General features: G+C 42.7%; 1 protein-coding gene across 1 annotated transcript in view; it reads left to right on the forward strand.

Moving 5' to 3' along the window:
* The window catches only part of LOC124024161 (kinesin-like protein KIF13A), a 40,275-nt gene extending 29,917 nt beyond the window's left edge, over nucleotides 1-10,358 (forward strand). The window contains exons 9-11 of the mRNA XM_046338153.1: nucleotides 6,845-6,978; nucleotides 9,106-9,192; nucleotides 10,245-10,358. Coding sequence (XP_046194109.1) covers nucleotides 6,845-6,978; nucleotides 9,106-9,192; nucleotides 10,245-10,326 — 303 coding nt within the window. The 3' untranslated portion in view covers nucleotides 10,327-10,358. The remainder of the gene's footprint in view (nucleotides 1-6,844; nucleotides 6,979-9,105; nucleotides 9,193-10,244) is intronic.
* Nucleotides 10,359-13,965: the final 3,607 nt, after the last annotated feature.

The following is a 13,965-nucleotide window of genomic DNA, read 5'->3' on the forward strand; positions in this document are numbered from 1 at the left end:
CCAATGTATGACCATATTAGAGAGACATATTTCCCCCAGATTACACAGATCCACAAAGAATTCGAAAACAAATCCAATTTTGAAAAACTCCCATATCTTTTGGGTGAAATTCCACAGTGTGCCATCACAGCAGCAAGATTTGTGACCTGTTGCCACGAGAAAAGGGCAACCAGTGAAGAACAAACACCATTGTAAATACAACCCATATTTATGCTTATTCATTTTATCTTGTGTCATTTAACTATTTGTACATTGTATATATATATATATAATATGACATTTGTAATGTCTTTACTGTTTTTAAACTTCTGTATGTGTAATGTTTACTGTTAATTTTTGTTGTTTTTCACTTTGTATGTTGTCTACCTCACTTGCTTTGGCAATGTTAACACATGTTTCCCATGCCAATAAAGCCCTTGAATTGAATTGAATTGAGATATAGAAGGGGAGAGAGAGAGTTAGAGTGGACAGAATCAGCTTTTTCACTGAGCTCACAGTCACTAAGTGACTGTTCTTGTGCAGTTTCTCGTCCCCATTGATGAAAGGAGAAAGCTGTTGTAGCAGATTAAAATGGCCTCATGATATCAGTGGGGATGTAATGATATCACCAGTTATATAAGTGGTACATACCTGAGTCTGTGGGGAAGTAATGATATCACCAGTTATATAAGTGGTACATACCTGAGTCTGTGTCTGTGGGGAAGTAATGATATCACCAGTTATATAAGTGGTACATACCTGAGTCTGTGGGGAAGTAATGATATCACCAGTTATATAAGTGGTACATACCTGAGTCTGTGTGGAAGTAATGATATCACCAGTTATATAAGTGGTACATACCTGAGTCTGTGTCTGTGTGGAAGTAATGATATCACCAGTTATATAAGTGGTACATACCTGAGTCTGTGGGGAAGTAATGATATCACCAGTTATATAAGTGGTACATACCTGAGTCTGTGTCTGTGGGGAAGTAATGATATCACCAGTTATATAAGTGGTACATACCTGAGTCTGTGTCTGTGTGGAAGTAATGATATCACCAGTTATATAAGTGGTACATACCTGAGTCTGTGTCTGTGTGGAAGTAATGATATCACCAGTTATATAAGTGGTACATACCTGAGTCTGTGTCTGTGTGGAAGTAATGATATCACCAGTTATATAAGTGGTACATACCTGAGTCTGTGTGGAAGTAATGATATCACCAGTTATATAAGTGGTACATACCTGAGTCTGTGTCTGTGTGGAAGTAATGATATCACCAGTTATATAAGTGGTACATACCTGAGTCTGTGTCTGTGTGGAAGTAATGATATCACCAGTTATATAAGTGGTACATACCTGAGTCTGTGTCTGTGGGGAAGTAATGATATCACCAGTTATATAAGTGGTACATACCTGTGTCTGTGGGGAAGTAATGATATCACCAGTTATATAAGTGGTACATACCTGAGTCTGTGTCTGTGGGGAAGTAATGATATCACCAGTTATATAAGTGGTACATACCTGAGTCTGTGGGGAAGTAATGATATCACCAGTTATATAAGTGGTACATACCTGAGTCTGTGTCTGTGGGGAAGTAATGATATCACCAGTTATATAAGTGGTACATACCTGTGTCTGTGTGGAAGTAATGATATCACCAGTTATATAAGTGGTACATACCTGAGTCTGTGTGTCTGTGTGGAAGTAATGATATCACCAGTTATATAAGTGGTACATACCTGTGTCTGTGTGGAAGTAATGATATCACCAGTTATATAAGTGGTACATACCTGAGTCTGTGTCTGTGGGGAAGTAATGATATCACCAGTTATATAAGTGGTACATACCTGAGTCTGTGGGGAAGTAATGATATCACCAGTTATATAAGTGGTACATACCTGAGTCTGTGGGGAAGTAATGATATCACCAGTTATATAAGTGGTACATACCTGAGTCTGTGGGGAAGTAATGATATCACCAGTTATATAAGTGGTACATACCTGAGTCTGTGTCTGTGGGGAAGTAATGATATCACCAGTTATATAAGTGGTACATACCTGAGTCTGTGGGGAAGTAATGATATCACCAGTTATATAAGTGGTACATACCTGAGTCTGTGTGGAAGTAATGATATCACCAGTTATATAAGTGGTACATACCTGAGTCTGTGTGTCTGTGGGGAAGTAATGATATCACCAGTTATATAAGTGGTACATACCTGAGTCTGTGTCTGTGGGGAAGTAATGATATCACCAGTTATATAAGTGGTACATACCTGAGTCTGTGTGGAAGTAATGATATCACCAGTTATATAAGTGGTACATACCTGAGTCTGTGTATGTGGGGAAGTAATGATATCACCAGTTATATAAGTGGTACATACCTGAGTCTGTGTCTGTGTGGAAGTAATGATATCACCAGTTATATAAGTGGTACATACCTGAGTCTGTGTCTGTGGGGAAGTAATGATATCACCAGTTATATAAGTGGTACATACCTGTGTCTGTGTGGAAGTAATGATATCACCAGTTATATAAGTGGTACATACCTGAGTCTGTGTCTGTGGGGAAGTAATGATATCACCAGTTATATAAGTGGTACATACCTGAGTCTGTGTCTGTGGGGAAGTAATGATATCACCAGTTATATAAGTGGTACATACCTGAGTCTGTGGGGAAGTAATGATATCACCAGTTATATAAGTGGTACATACCTGAGTCTGTGGGGAAGTAATGATATCACCAGTTATATAAGTGGTACATACCTGAGTCTGTGGGGAAGTAATGATATCACCAGTTATATAAGTGGTACATACCTGAGTCTGTGTCTGTGGGGAAGTAATGATATCACCAGTTATATAAGTGGTACATACCTGAGTCTGTGGGGAAGTAATGATATCACCAGTTATATAAGTGGTACATACCTGAGTCTGTGTGGAAGTAATGATATCACCAGTTATATAAGTGGTACATACCTGAGTCTGTGTGTCTGTGGGGAAGTAATGATATCACCAGTTATATAAGTGGTACATACCTGAGTCTGTGTCTGTGGGGAAGTAATGATATCACCAGTTATATAAGTGGTACATACCTGAGTCTGTGTGGAAGTAATGATATCACCAGTTATATAAGTGGTACATACCTGAGTCTGTGTATGTGGGGAAGTAATGATATCACCAGTTATATAAGTGGTACATACCTGAGTCTGTGTCTGTGTGGAAGTAATGATATCACCAGTTATATAAGTGGTACATACCTGAGTCTGTGTCTGTGGGGAAGTAATGATATCACCAGTTATATAAGTGGTACATACCTGAGTCTGTGTCTGTGTGGAAGTAATGATATCACCAGTTATATAAGTGGTACATACCTGAGTCTGTGGGGAAGTAATGATATCACCAGTTATATAAGTGGTACATACCTGAGTCTGTGTCTGTGGGGAAGTAATGATATCACCAGTTATATAAGTGGTACATACCTGAGTCTGTGTCTGTGGGGGAAGTAATGATATCACCAGTTATATAAGTGGTACATACCTGAGTCTGTGGGGAAGTAATGATATCACCAGTTATATAAGTGGTACATACCTGAGTCTGTGGGGAAGTAATGATATCACCAGTTATATAAGTGGTACATACCTGAGTCTGTGTGGAAGTAATGATATCACCAGTTATATAAGTGGTACATACCTGAGTCTGTGGGGAAGTAATGATATCACCAGTTATATAAGTGGTACATACCTGAGTCTGTGGGGAAGTAATGATATCACCAGTTATATAAGTGGTACATACCTGAGTCTGTGTCTGTGGGGAAGTAATGATATCACCAGTTATATAAGTGGTACATACCTGAGTCTGTGGGGAAGTAATGATATCACCAGTTATATAAGTGGTACATACCTGAGTCTGTGTGGAAGTAATGATATCACCAGTTATATAAGTGGTACATACCTGAGTCTGTGGGGAAGTAATGATATCACCAGTTATATAAGTGGTACATACCTGAGTCTGTGTCTGTGGGGAAGTAATGATATCACCAGTTATATAAGTGGTACATACCTGAGTCTGTGTGTCTGTGTGGAAGTAATGATATCACCAGTTATATAAGTGGTACATACCTGAGTCTGTGTGGAAGTAATGATATCACCAGTTATATAAGTGGTACATACCTGAGTCTGTGTCTGTGGGGAAGTAATGATATCACCAGTTATATAAGTGGTACATACCTGTGTCTGTGTGGAAGTAATGATATCACCAGTTATATAAGTGGTACATACCTGAGTCTGTGTCTGTGGGGAAGTAATGATATCACCAGTTATATAAGTGGTACATACCTGAGTCTGTGTCTGTGGGGAAGTAATGATATCACCAGTTATATAAGTGGTACATACCTGAGTCTGTGGGGAAGTAATGATATCACCAGTTATATAAGTGGTACATACCTGAGTCTGTGGGGAAGTAATGATATCACCAGTTATATAAGTGGTACATACCTGAGTCTGTGGGGAAGTAATGATATCACCAGTTATATAAGTGGTACATACCTGAGTCTGTGTCTGTGGGGGGGAAGTAATGATATCACCAGTTATATAAGTGGTACATACCTGAGTCTGTGGGGAAGTAATGATATCACCAGTTATATAAGTGGTACATACCTGAGTCTGTGTGGAAGTAATGATATCACCAGTTATATAAGTGGTACATACCTGAGTCTGTGTGTCTGTGGGGAAGTAATGATATCACCAGTTATATAAGTGGTACATACCTGAGTCTGTGTCTGTGGGGAAGTAATGATATCACCAGTTATATAAGTGGTACATACCTGAGTCTGTGTGGAAGTAATGATATCACCAGTTATATAAGTGGTACATACCTGAGTCTGTGTATGGGGAAGTAATGATATCACCAGTTATATAAGTGGTACATACCTGAGTCTGTGTCTGTGTGGAAGTAATGATATCACCAGTTATATAAGTGGTACATACCTGAGTCTGTGTCTGTGGGGAAGTAATGATATCACCAGTTATATAAGTGGTACATACCTGAGTCTGTGTGTCTGTGTGGAAGTAATGATATCACCAGTTATATAAGTGGTACATACCTGAGTCTGTGTGTCTGTGTGGAAGTAATGATATCACCAGTTATATAAGTGGTACATACCTGAGTCTGTGTGTCTGTGTGGAAGTAATGATATCACCAGTTATATAAGTGGTACATACCTGAGTCTGTGTGTCTGTGTGGAAGTAATGATATCACCAGTTATATAAGTGGTACATACCTGAGTCTGTGTGGAAGTAATGATATCACCAGTTATATAAGTGGTACATACCTGAGTCTGTGTGGAAGTAATGATATCACCAGTTATATAAGTGGTACATACCTGAGTCTGTGTGGAAGTAATGATATCACCAGTTATATAAGTGGTACATACCTGAGTCTGTGTGGAAGTAATGATATCACCAGTTATATAAGTGGTACATACCTGAGTCTGTGTGGAAGTAATTATATCACCAGTTATATAAGTGGTACATACCTGAGTCTGTGTGGAAGTAATGATATCACCAGTTATATAAGTGGTACATACCTGAGTCTGTGTCTGTGGGGAAGTAATGATATCACCAGTTATATAAGTGGTACATACCTGAGTCTGTGTGGAAGTAATGATATCACCAGTTATATAAGTGGTACATACCTGAGTCTGTGGGGAAGTAATGATATCACCAGTTATATAAGTGGTACATATCTGAGTCTGTGGGGAAGTAATGATATCACCAGTTATATAAGTGGTACATATCTGAGTCTGTGTGGAAGTAATGATATCACCAGTTATATAAGTGGTACATACCTGAGTCTGTGTCTGTGTGGAAGTAATGATATCACCAGTTATATAAGTGGTACATACCTGAGTCTGTGGGGAAGTAATGATATCACCAGTTATATAAGTGGTACATACCTGAGTCTGTGTGTCTGTGGGGAAGTAATGATATCACCAGTTATATAAGTGGTACATACCTGAGTCTGTGTGGAAGTAATGATATCACCAGTTATATAAGTGGTACATACCTGAGTCTGTGTGGAAGTAATGATATCACCAGTTATATAAGTGGTACATACCTGAGTCTGTGTGGAAGTAATGATATCACCAGTTATATAAGTGGTACATATCTGATTCTGTGTGTCTGTGTGGAAGTAATGATATCACCAGTTATATAAGTGGTACATACCTGAGTCTGTGTGGAAGTAATGATATCACCAGTTATATAAGTGGTACATACCTGAGTCTGTGTCTGTGGGGAAGTAATGATATCACCAGTTATATAAGTGGTACATACCTGAGTCTGTGTCTGTGGGGAAGTAATGATATCACCAGTTATATAAGTGGTACATACCTGAGTCTGTGTCTGTGGGGAAGTAATGATATCACCAGTTATATAAGTGGTACATACCTGAGTCTGTGTCTGTGGGGAAGTAATGATATCACCAGTTATATAAGTGGTACATATCTGATTCTGTGTGTCTGTGTGGAAGTAATGATATCACCAGTTATATAAGTGGTACATACCTGAGTCTGTGTCTGTGGGGAAGTAATGATATCACCAGTTATATAAGTGGTACATACCTGAGTCTGTGTCTGTGGGGAAGTGAATTGCAGTCTGTTCCGTCAGATCAGATGTCAACCTGGATTGAAGTAGGACCTGACCCACATGAATTATGGGAAATCATCATCTCCTCTCTGTGTGTGTGTGTGTGTGTGTGTGTGTGTGTGTGTGTGTGTGTGTGTGTGTGTGTGTGTGTGTGTGTGTGTGTGTGTGTGTGTGTGTGTGTGTGTGTGTGTGTGTGTGTGTGTGTGTGTGTGTGTAGGAACACACGCGTGTGGGTGCAGACACCTCTCAGGACATCCAGCTCTTTGGGATTGGTATCCAGTCAGAACACTGTGTGTTGGAGATCAGCCCAGATGGGGGGGAGGTCACCCTCACCCCTATAGAGAATGCCAGGTGAGCTAACACACACACAGTAGGCACACACACATGCACACACACAGTATACACACACACACACACACACACACACACACAGTATGCACATACACACAGTACACATACACACACAGTACACACACACACAGTACACACACACAGTACACACACACAGCACACACACACACACAGTACACACACACACAGTACACACACACACAGTACACACACACAGTACACACACACAGTACACACACACACACACAGTACACACACACACAGTACACACACACACAGTACACACACACACAGTACACACACACAGTACACACACACACAGTACACACACACAGTACACACACACAGTACACACACACACACAGTACACACACACACAGTACACACACATGGATGAGTGAACTGGACCTGACTGAGTTTCTCATGACCTCATAGCTGAGGTATTTCTGATCTCAACCTCCTGCTTTGATATCAAACATCCCCTCCCTCCCTGCATCCCTCCCTCCCTTCATCCCTCCCGCCTCTCTCCCTCCCTCCTTGCCTGCCTGCCTGCCCTCCCTCCCTCCCTCCCTGCATCCCTCCCTTCATCCCTCCCCCTCCCTCCCTGCATCCCTCCCTCCCTTCATCCCTCCCTCTCTCCCTCCCTCCCTCCCTGCATCCCTCCCTCCCTCCCTTCATCCCTCCCTCCCTCTCTGCCTCCCTCCCTCCCTGCATCCCTCCCTTCATCCATCCCTCCCTCCCTGCATCCCTCCCTCCCTCCCTGCATCCCTCCCTCCCTTCATCCCTCCCTCTCTCCCTCCCTCCCTCCTTGCCTGCCTGCCTGCCTCTCCCCCACCACCCGTCCCAGTAAAGGCTATCTATGAAATATGAGGATATCTCATTGATAGTCTTTACTGTTGGTGGGTGATATGAGGATATCTCATTGATAGTCTTTACTGTTGGTGGGTGATATGAGGATATCTCATTGATAGTCTTTACTGTTGGTGGGTGATATGAGGATATCTCATTGGTAGTCTTTACTGTTGGTGGGTGATATGAGGATATCTCATTGGTAGTCTTTACTGTTGGTGGGTGATATGAGGATATCTCATTGATAGTCTTTACTGTTGGTGGGTGATATGAGGATATCTCATTGATAGTCTTTACTGTTGGTGGGTGATATGAGGATATCTCATTGATAGTCTTTACTGTTGGTGGGTGATATGAGGATATCTCATTGGTAGTCTTTACTGTTGGTGGGTGATATGAGGATATCTCATTGATAATCTTTACTGTTGGTGGGTGATATGAGGATATCTCATTGGTAGTCTTTACTGTTGGTGGGTGATATGAGGATATCTCATTGGTAGTCTTTACTGTTGGTGGGTGATATGAGGATATCTCATTGATAATCTTTACTGTTGGTGGGTGATATGAGGATATCTCATTGATAATCTTTACTGTTGGTGGGTGATATGAGGATATCTCATTGATAATCTTTACTGTTGGTGGGTGATATGAGGATATCTCATTGATAATCTTTACTGTTGGTGGGTGATATGAGGATATCTCATTGATAATCTTTACTGTTGGTGGGTGATATGAGGATATCTCATTGATAATCTTTACTGTTGGTGGGTGATATGAGGATATCTCATTGATAATCTTTACTGTTGGTGGGTGATATGAGGATATCTCATTGATAGTCTTTACTGTTGGTGGGTGATATGAGGATATCTCATTGATAGTCTTTACTGTTGGTGGGTGATATGAGGATATCTCATTGATAGTCTTTACTGTTGGTGGGTGATATGAGGATATCTCATTGATAATCTTTACTGTTGGTGGGTGATATGAGGATATCTCATTGATAATCTTTACTGTTGGTGGGTGATATGAGGATATCTCATTGGTAGTCTTTACTGTTGGTGGGTGATATGAGGATATCTCATTGATAATCTTTACTGTTGGTGGGTGATATGGGGATATCTCATTGGTAGTCTTTACTGTTGGTGGGTGATATGATGATATTTGATGTGCTGTATTACTCTCTGTGTGGAAGAAGGAGGTACAGCAGGATGGGATGTCTATTGTCCCACAACACACCTCAATATGACATCATCAGACTGTATTGCTCTGCTCCAACAGAACCTGTGTGAATGGAACCATGACTGAGTCCTTGGTCCACCTGTGGCATGGAGACCGCATATTGTGGGGCAACAACCACTTCTTCAGGTGAGGAGTTTCTCTACAGAACATCTACTGGACAAAGTTAACTAGAGATTTTCCAGAATTCCTGGTTGTAAATATTCCCCAAAACATCCAGAACCCTCCAATCAGGATTTCTGGAAAAGCTGCGAATTTTTGGGAATGTTACATCCGTTAGCTGCCAGGTGCTGTGTAGAAGCAGGAAGTGAGTGTACATCCTGTGTGCTGTAGAAGCAGGAACTGAGTCTACATCCTGTGTGCTGTAGAAGCAGGAAGTGAGTGTACATCCTGTGTGCTGTAGAAGCAGGAACTGAGTCTACATCCTGTGTGCTGTAGAAGCAGGAACTGAGTCTACATCCTGTGTGCTGTAGAAAGCAGGAACTGAGTCTACATCCTGTGTGCTGTAGAAAGCAGGAACTGAGTCTACATCCTGTGTGCTGTAGAAAGCAGGAACTGAGTCTACATCCTGTGTGCTGTAGAAAGCAGGAACTGAGTCTACATCCTGTGTGCTGTAGAAACAGGAAGTGAGTGTACATCCTGTGTGCTGTAGAAACAGGAAGTGAGTGTACATCCTGTGTGCTGTAGAAGCAGGAACTGAGTCTACATCCTGTGTGCTGTAGAAAGCAGGAACTGAGTCTACATCCTGTGTGCTGTAGAAGCAGGAACTGAGTCTACATCCTGTGTGCTGTAGAAAGCAGGAACTGAGTCTACATCCTGTGTGCTGTAGAAAGCAGGAACTGAGTCTACATCCTGTGTGCTGTAGAAACAGGAAGTGAGTGTACATCCTGTGTGCTGTAGAAACAGGAAGTGAGTCTACATCCTGAGTGCTGTAGAAACAGGAAGTGAGTGTACATCCTGAGTGCTGTAGAAACAGGAAGTGAGTGTACATCCTGTGTGCTGTAGAAACAGGAAGTGAGTGTACATCCTGTGTGCTGTAGAAACAGGAACTGAGTGTACATCCTGTGTGCTGTAGAAACAGGAACTGAGTCTACATCCTGTGTGCTGTAGAAAGCAGGAAGTGAGTGTACATCCAGTGTGCTGTAGAAACAGGAACTGAGTGTACATCCTGTGTGCTGTAGGATAAACCTGCCTGGGAGGAAGCGGCGTGAGCGTCTGAAGGAGCTGGAGAGGGAACGGGCGTCCCCAGGGAGAGCTATGTAGAGGTAGACGTAGAGACAGACAGCGAGGCCTCCTCAGAACAGGACTACAGCTATGAGTTCGCCCAGACGGAGGTCATGATGAAGACCCTGGGAAACAACGGTATGTATGATGACTTCTGGAACAAATTACAATCATTTTGCTAAACTGGGTTTTTCAGAAATCCCATTTGAAAGATTCACAGATGTCCTTATTCCCTCCTGATTCCGGTAACCTTCCAAACGGGATTTCTAGAAAACGCAGGATTTTGGGGAAGTACCTGGAATTTTGCCATACTATATTGAACGATATACAGTGTTGCGTTCGCACTGCAGGTATAAACTGCCTCAGTCCCTGAAAGAGCTCCGTGGCCTCTCCTCCTCAACCCCGACACCAGAGGTTTCATTTAGAGACACTTGACCTGCGATGGAGGACACCAGTCCCCCTCAAGGGGAACTGAGACACATCTGTCCTCTCCTCCCCTTTCCCTGTGATGCAACCGTTATGTCACACACAAGCTGTGTGTGTGTGTGTGTGTGTGTGTGTGTGTGTGTGTGTGTGTGTGTGTGTGTGTGTGTGTGTGTGTGTGTGTGTGTGTGTGTGTGTGTGTGTGTGTGTGTGTGTGTGTGTGTGTGTGTGTGTGTGTGTGTGTGTGTGTGTGTGTGTGTGATGCCCCTGTCCTGTTCACATGAGGTGGGATGACCTGCCTTGCATCTGCTGTGTGGGAGAGGCTGCCATCCCACCTATTACACACTACACACACACACACACATACCACTACACACACACACACCAGTACACTACACACACACCAGTACACTACACACACACACACATACCACTACACACACACACACCAGTACACTACACACACACACACACATACCACAACACACACACACACCAGTACACTACACACACACACACACACACACATACCACTACACACACACACACCAGTACACTACACACACACCAGTACACTACACACACCACTACACTACACACACACCACTACCCTACACACACCACTACACTACACACACACCACTACCCCACACACACCACTACACACACACACACCAGTACACACACACACACCACTACCCTACACACACCACTACACACACACACACCAGTACACTACACACACACCAGTACACCCACCACTATACTAAACACACCACAACACACACACACACACACATACCACTACACACACGCACCAGTACACTACACACACACACACCAGTACACTACACACACACACACACACACACACACCAGTATACTACACACACACCAGTACACCCACCACTATACTAAACACACCACAACACACACACTACACAACACACACCACTACACACACCACTACACACACCCACCACTACACTAAACTCACCACTACACTCACACCTAGTACAGACCATCTGGTACAGACCATCTGGTACAGACCATCTGATACAGACCATCTGATACAGACCATCTGATACAGACCATCTGGTACAGACCATCTGATATAGACCATCTGATACAGACCATCTGATACAGACCTGATACAGACCATCTGATACAGACCATCTGGTACAGACCATATGATACATACCATCTGATACAGACCATCTGATACAGACCATCTGGTACAGACCATCTGATACAGACCTGATACAGACCATCTGATACAGACCTGATACAGACCATCTGATACAGACCATCTGGTACAGACCATCTGATACAGACCATCTGATACAGACCATCTGATACAGACCTGATACAGACCATCTGATACAGACCATCTGATACCATCTGATACAGACCATCTGATACAGACCATCTGATACAGACCATCTGATACAGACCATCTGATACAGACCATCTGGTACAGACCATCTGATACAGACCATCTGGTACAGACCATCTGGTACAGACCATCTGATACAGACCATCTGATACAGACCATCTGGTACAGACCATCTGGTACAGACCATCTGATACAGACCATGTGGTACAGACCATCTGATTCAGACCATCTGATACAGACCATCTGGTACAGACCATCTGATACAGACCCGATACAGACCATCTAGTACAGACCATCTGATACAGACCATCTGATACAGACCATCTGATACAGACCTGATACAGACCATCTGATACAGACCATCTGATACAGACCATCTGATACAGACCATCTGGGACAGACCATCTAACACAGACCATCTGATACAGACCATCTGATACAGACCATCTGGTACAGACCATCTAATACAGACCATCTGATACAGACCATCTGATACAGACCTGATACAGACCATCTGATACAGACCATCTGATACAGACCATCTGGTACAGACCATCTGATACAGACCATCTGATACAGACCATCTGATACAGACCTGATACAGACCATCTGATACAGACCATCTGATACAGACCATCTGGTACAGACCATCTGGTACAGACCATCTGGTACAGACCATCTGATACAGACCATCTGATACAGACCATCTGGTACAGACCCGATACAGACCATCTAGTACAGACCATCTGATACAGACCATCTGATACAGACCTGATACAGACCATCTGATACAGACCATCTGATACAGCCCATCTGGGACAGACCATCTAACACAGACCATCTGATACAGACCATCTGATACAGACCATCTGGTACAGACCATCTGATACAGACCATCTGGGACAGACCATCTAACACAGACCATCTGATACAGACCATCTGATACAGACCATCTGGTACAGACCATCTAATACAGACCATCTGATACAGACCATCTGGTACAGACCATCTGATACAGACCATCTGATACAGACCATCTGATACAGATCATCTGGTACAGACCATCTGGTACAGACCATCTGATACAGACCATCTGATACAGACCATCTGATACAGACCTGATACAGACCATCTGATACAGACCATCTGATACAGACCATCTGATACAGACCATCTGGTACAGACCATCTGATACAGACCATCTGGTACAGACCATCTGGTACAGACCTGATACAGACCATCTAGTACAGACCATCTGATACAGACGATCTGGTACAGACCATCTAATACAGACCATCTGATACAGACCATCTGGTACAGACCATCTGATACAGACCTGATACAGACCATCTGATACAGACCATCTGATACAGACCATCTGGTACAGACCATCTGATACAGACCATCTGATACAGACCATCTGATACAGACCTGATACAGACCATCTGATACAGACCATCTGATACAGACCATCTGGTACAGACCATCTGGTACAGACCATCTGGTACAGACCATCTGATACCATCTGATACAGACCATCTGATACAGACCATCTGGTACAGACCATCTGATACAGACCGATACAGACCATCTAGTACAGACCATCTGATACAGACCATCTGATACAGACCATCTGATACAGACCATCTGATACAGACCTGATACAGACCATCTGATACAGACCATCTGATACAGACCACCTGATACAGACCATCTGATACAGACCATCTGATACCATCTGATACAGACCATCTGGTACAGACCTGATACAGACCATCTGATACAGACCATCTAGTACAGACCATCTGATACAGACCATCTGATACCATCTGATACAGACCTGATACAGACCATCTGAT

The sequence above is a fragment of the Oncorhynchus gorbuscha genome, unplaced genomic scaffold (assembly GCF_021184085.1).
Source record: "Oncorhynchus gorbuscha isolate QuinsamMale2020 ecotype Even-year unplaced genomic scaffold, OgorEven_v1.0 Un_scaffold_1753, whole genome shotgun sequence".
Taxonomy (NCBI): domain Eukaryota; kingdom Metazoa; phylum Chordata; class Actinopteri; order Salmoniformes; family Salmonidae; genus Oncorhynchus; species Oncorhynchus gorbuscha.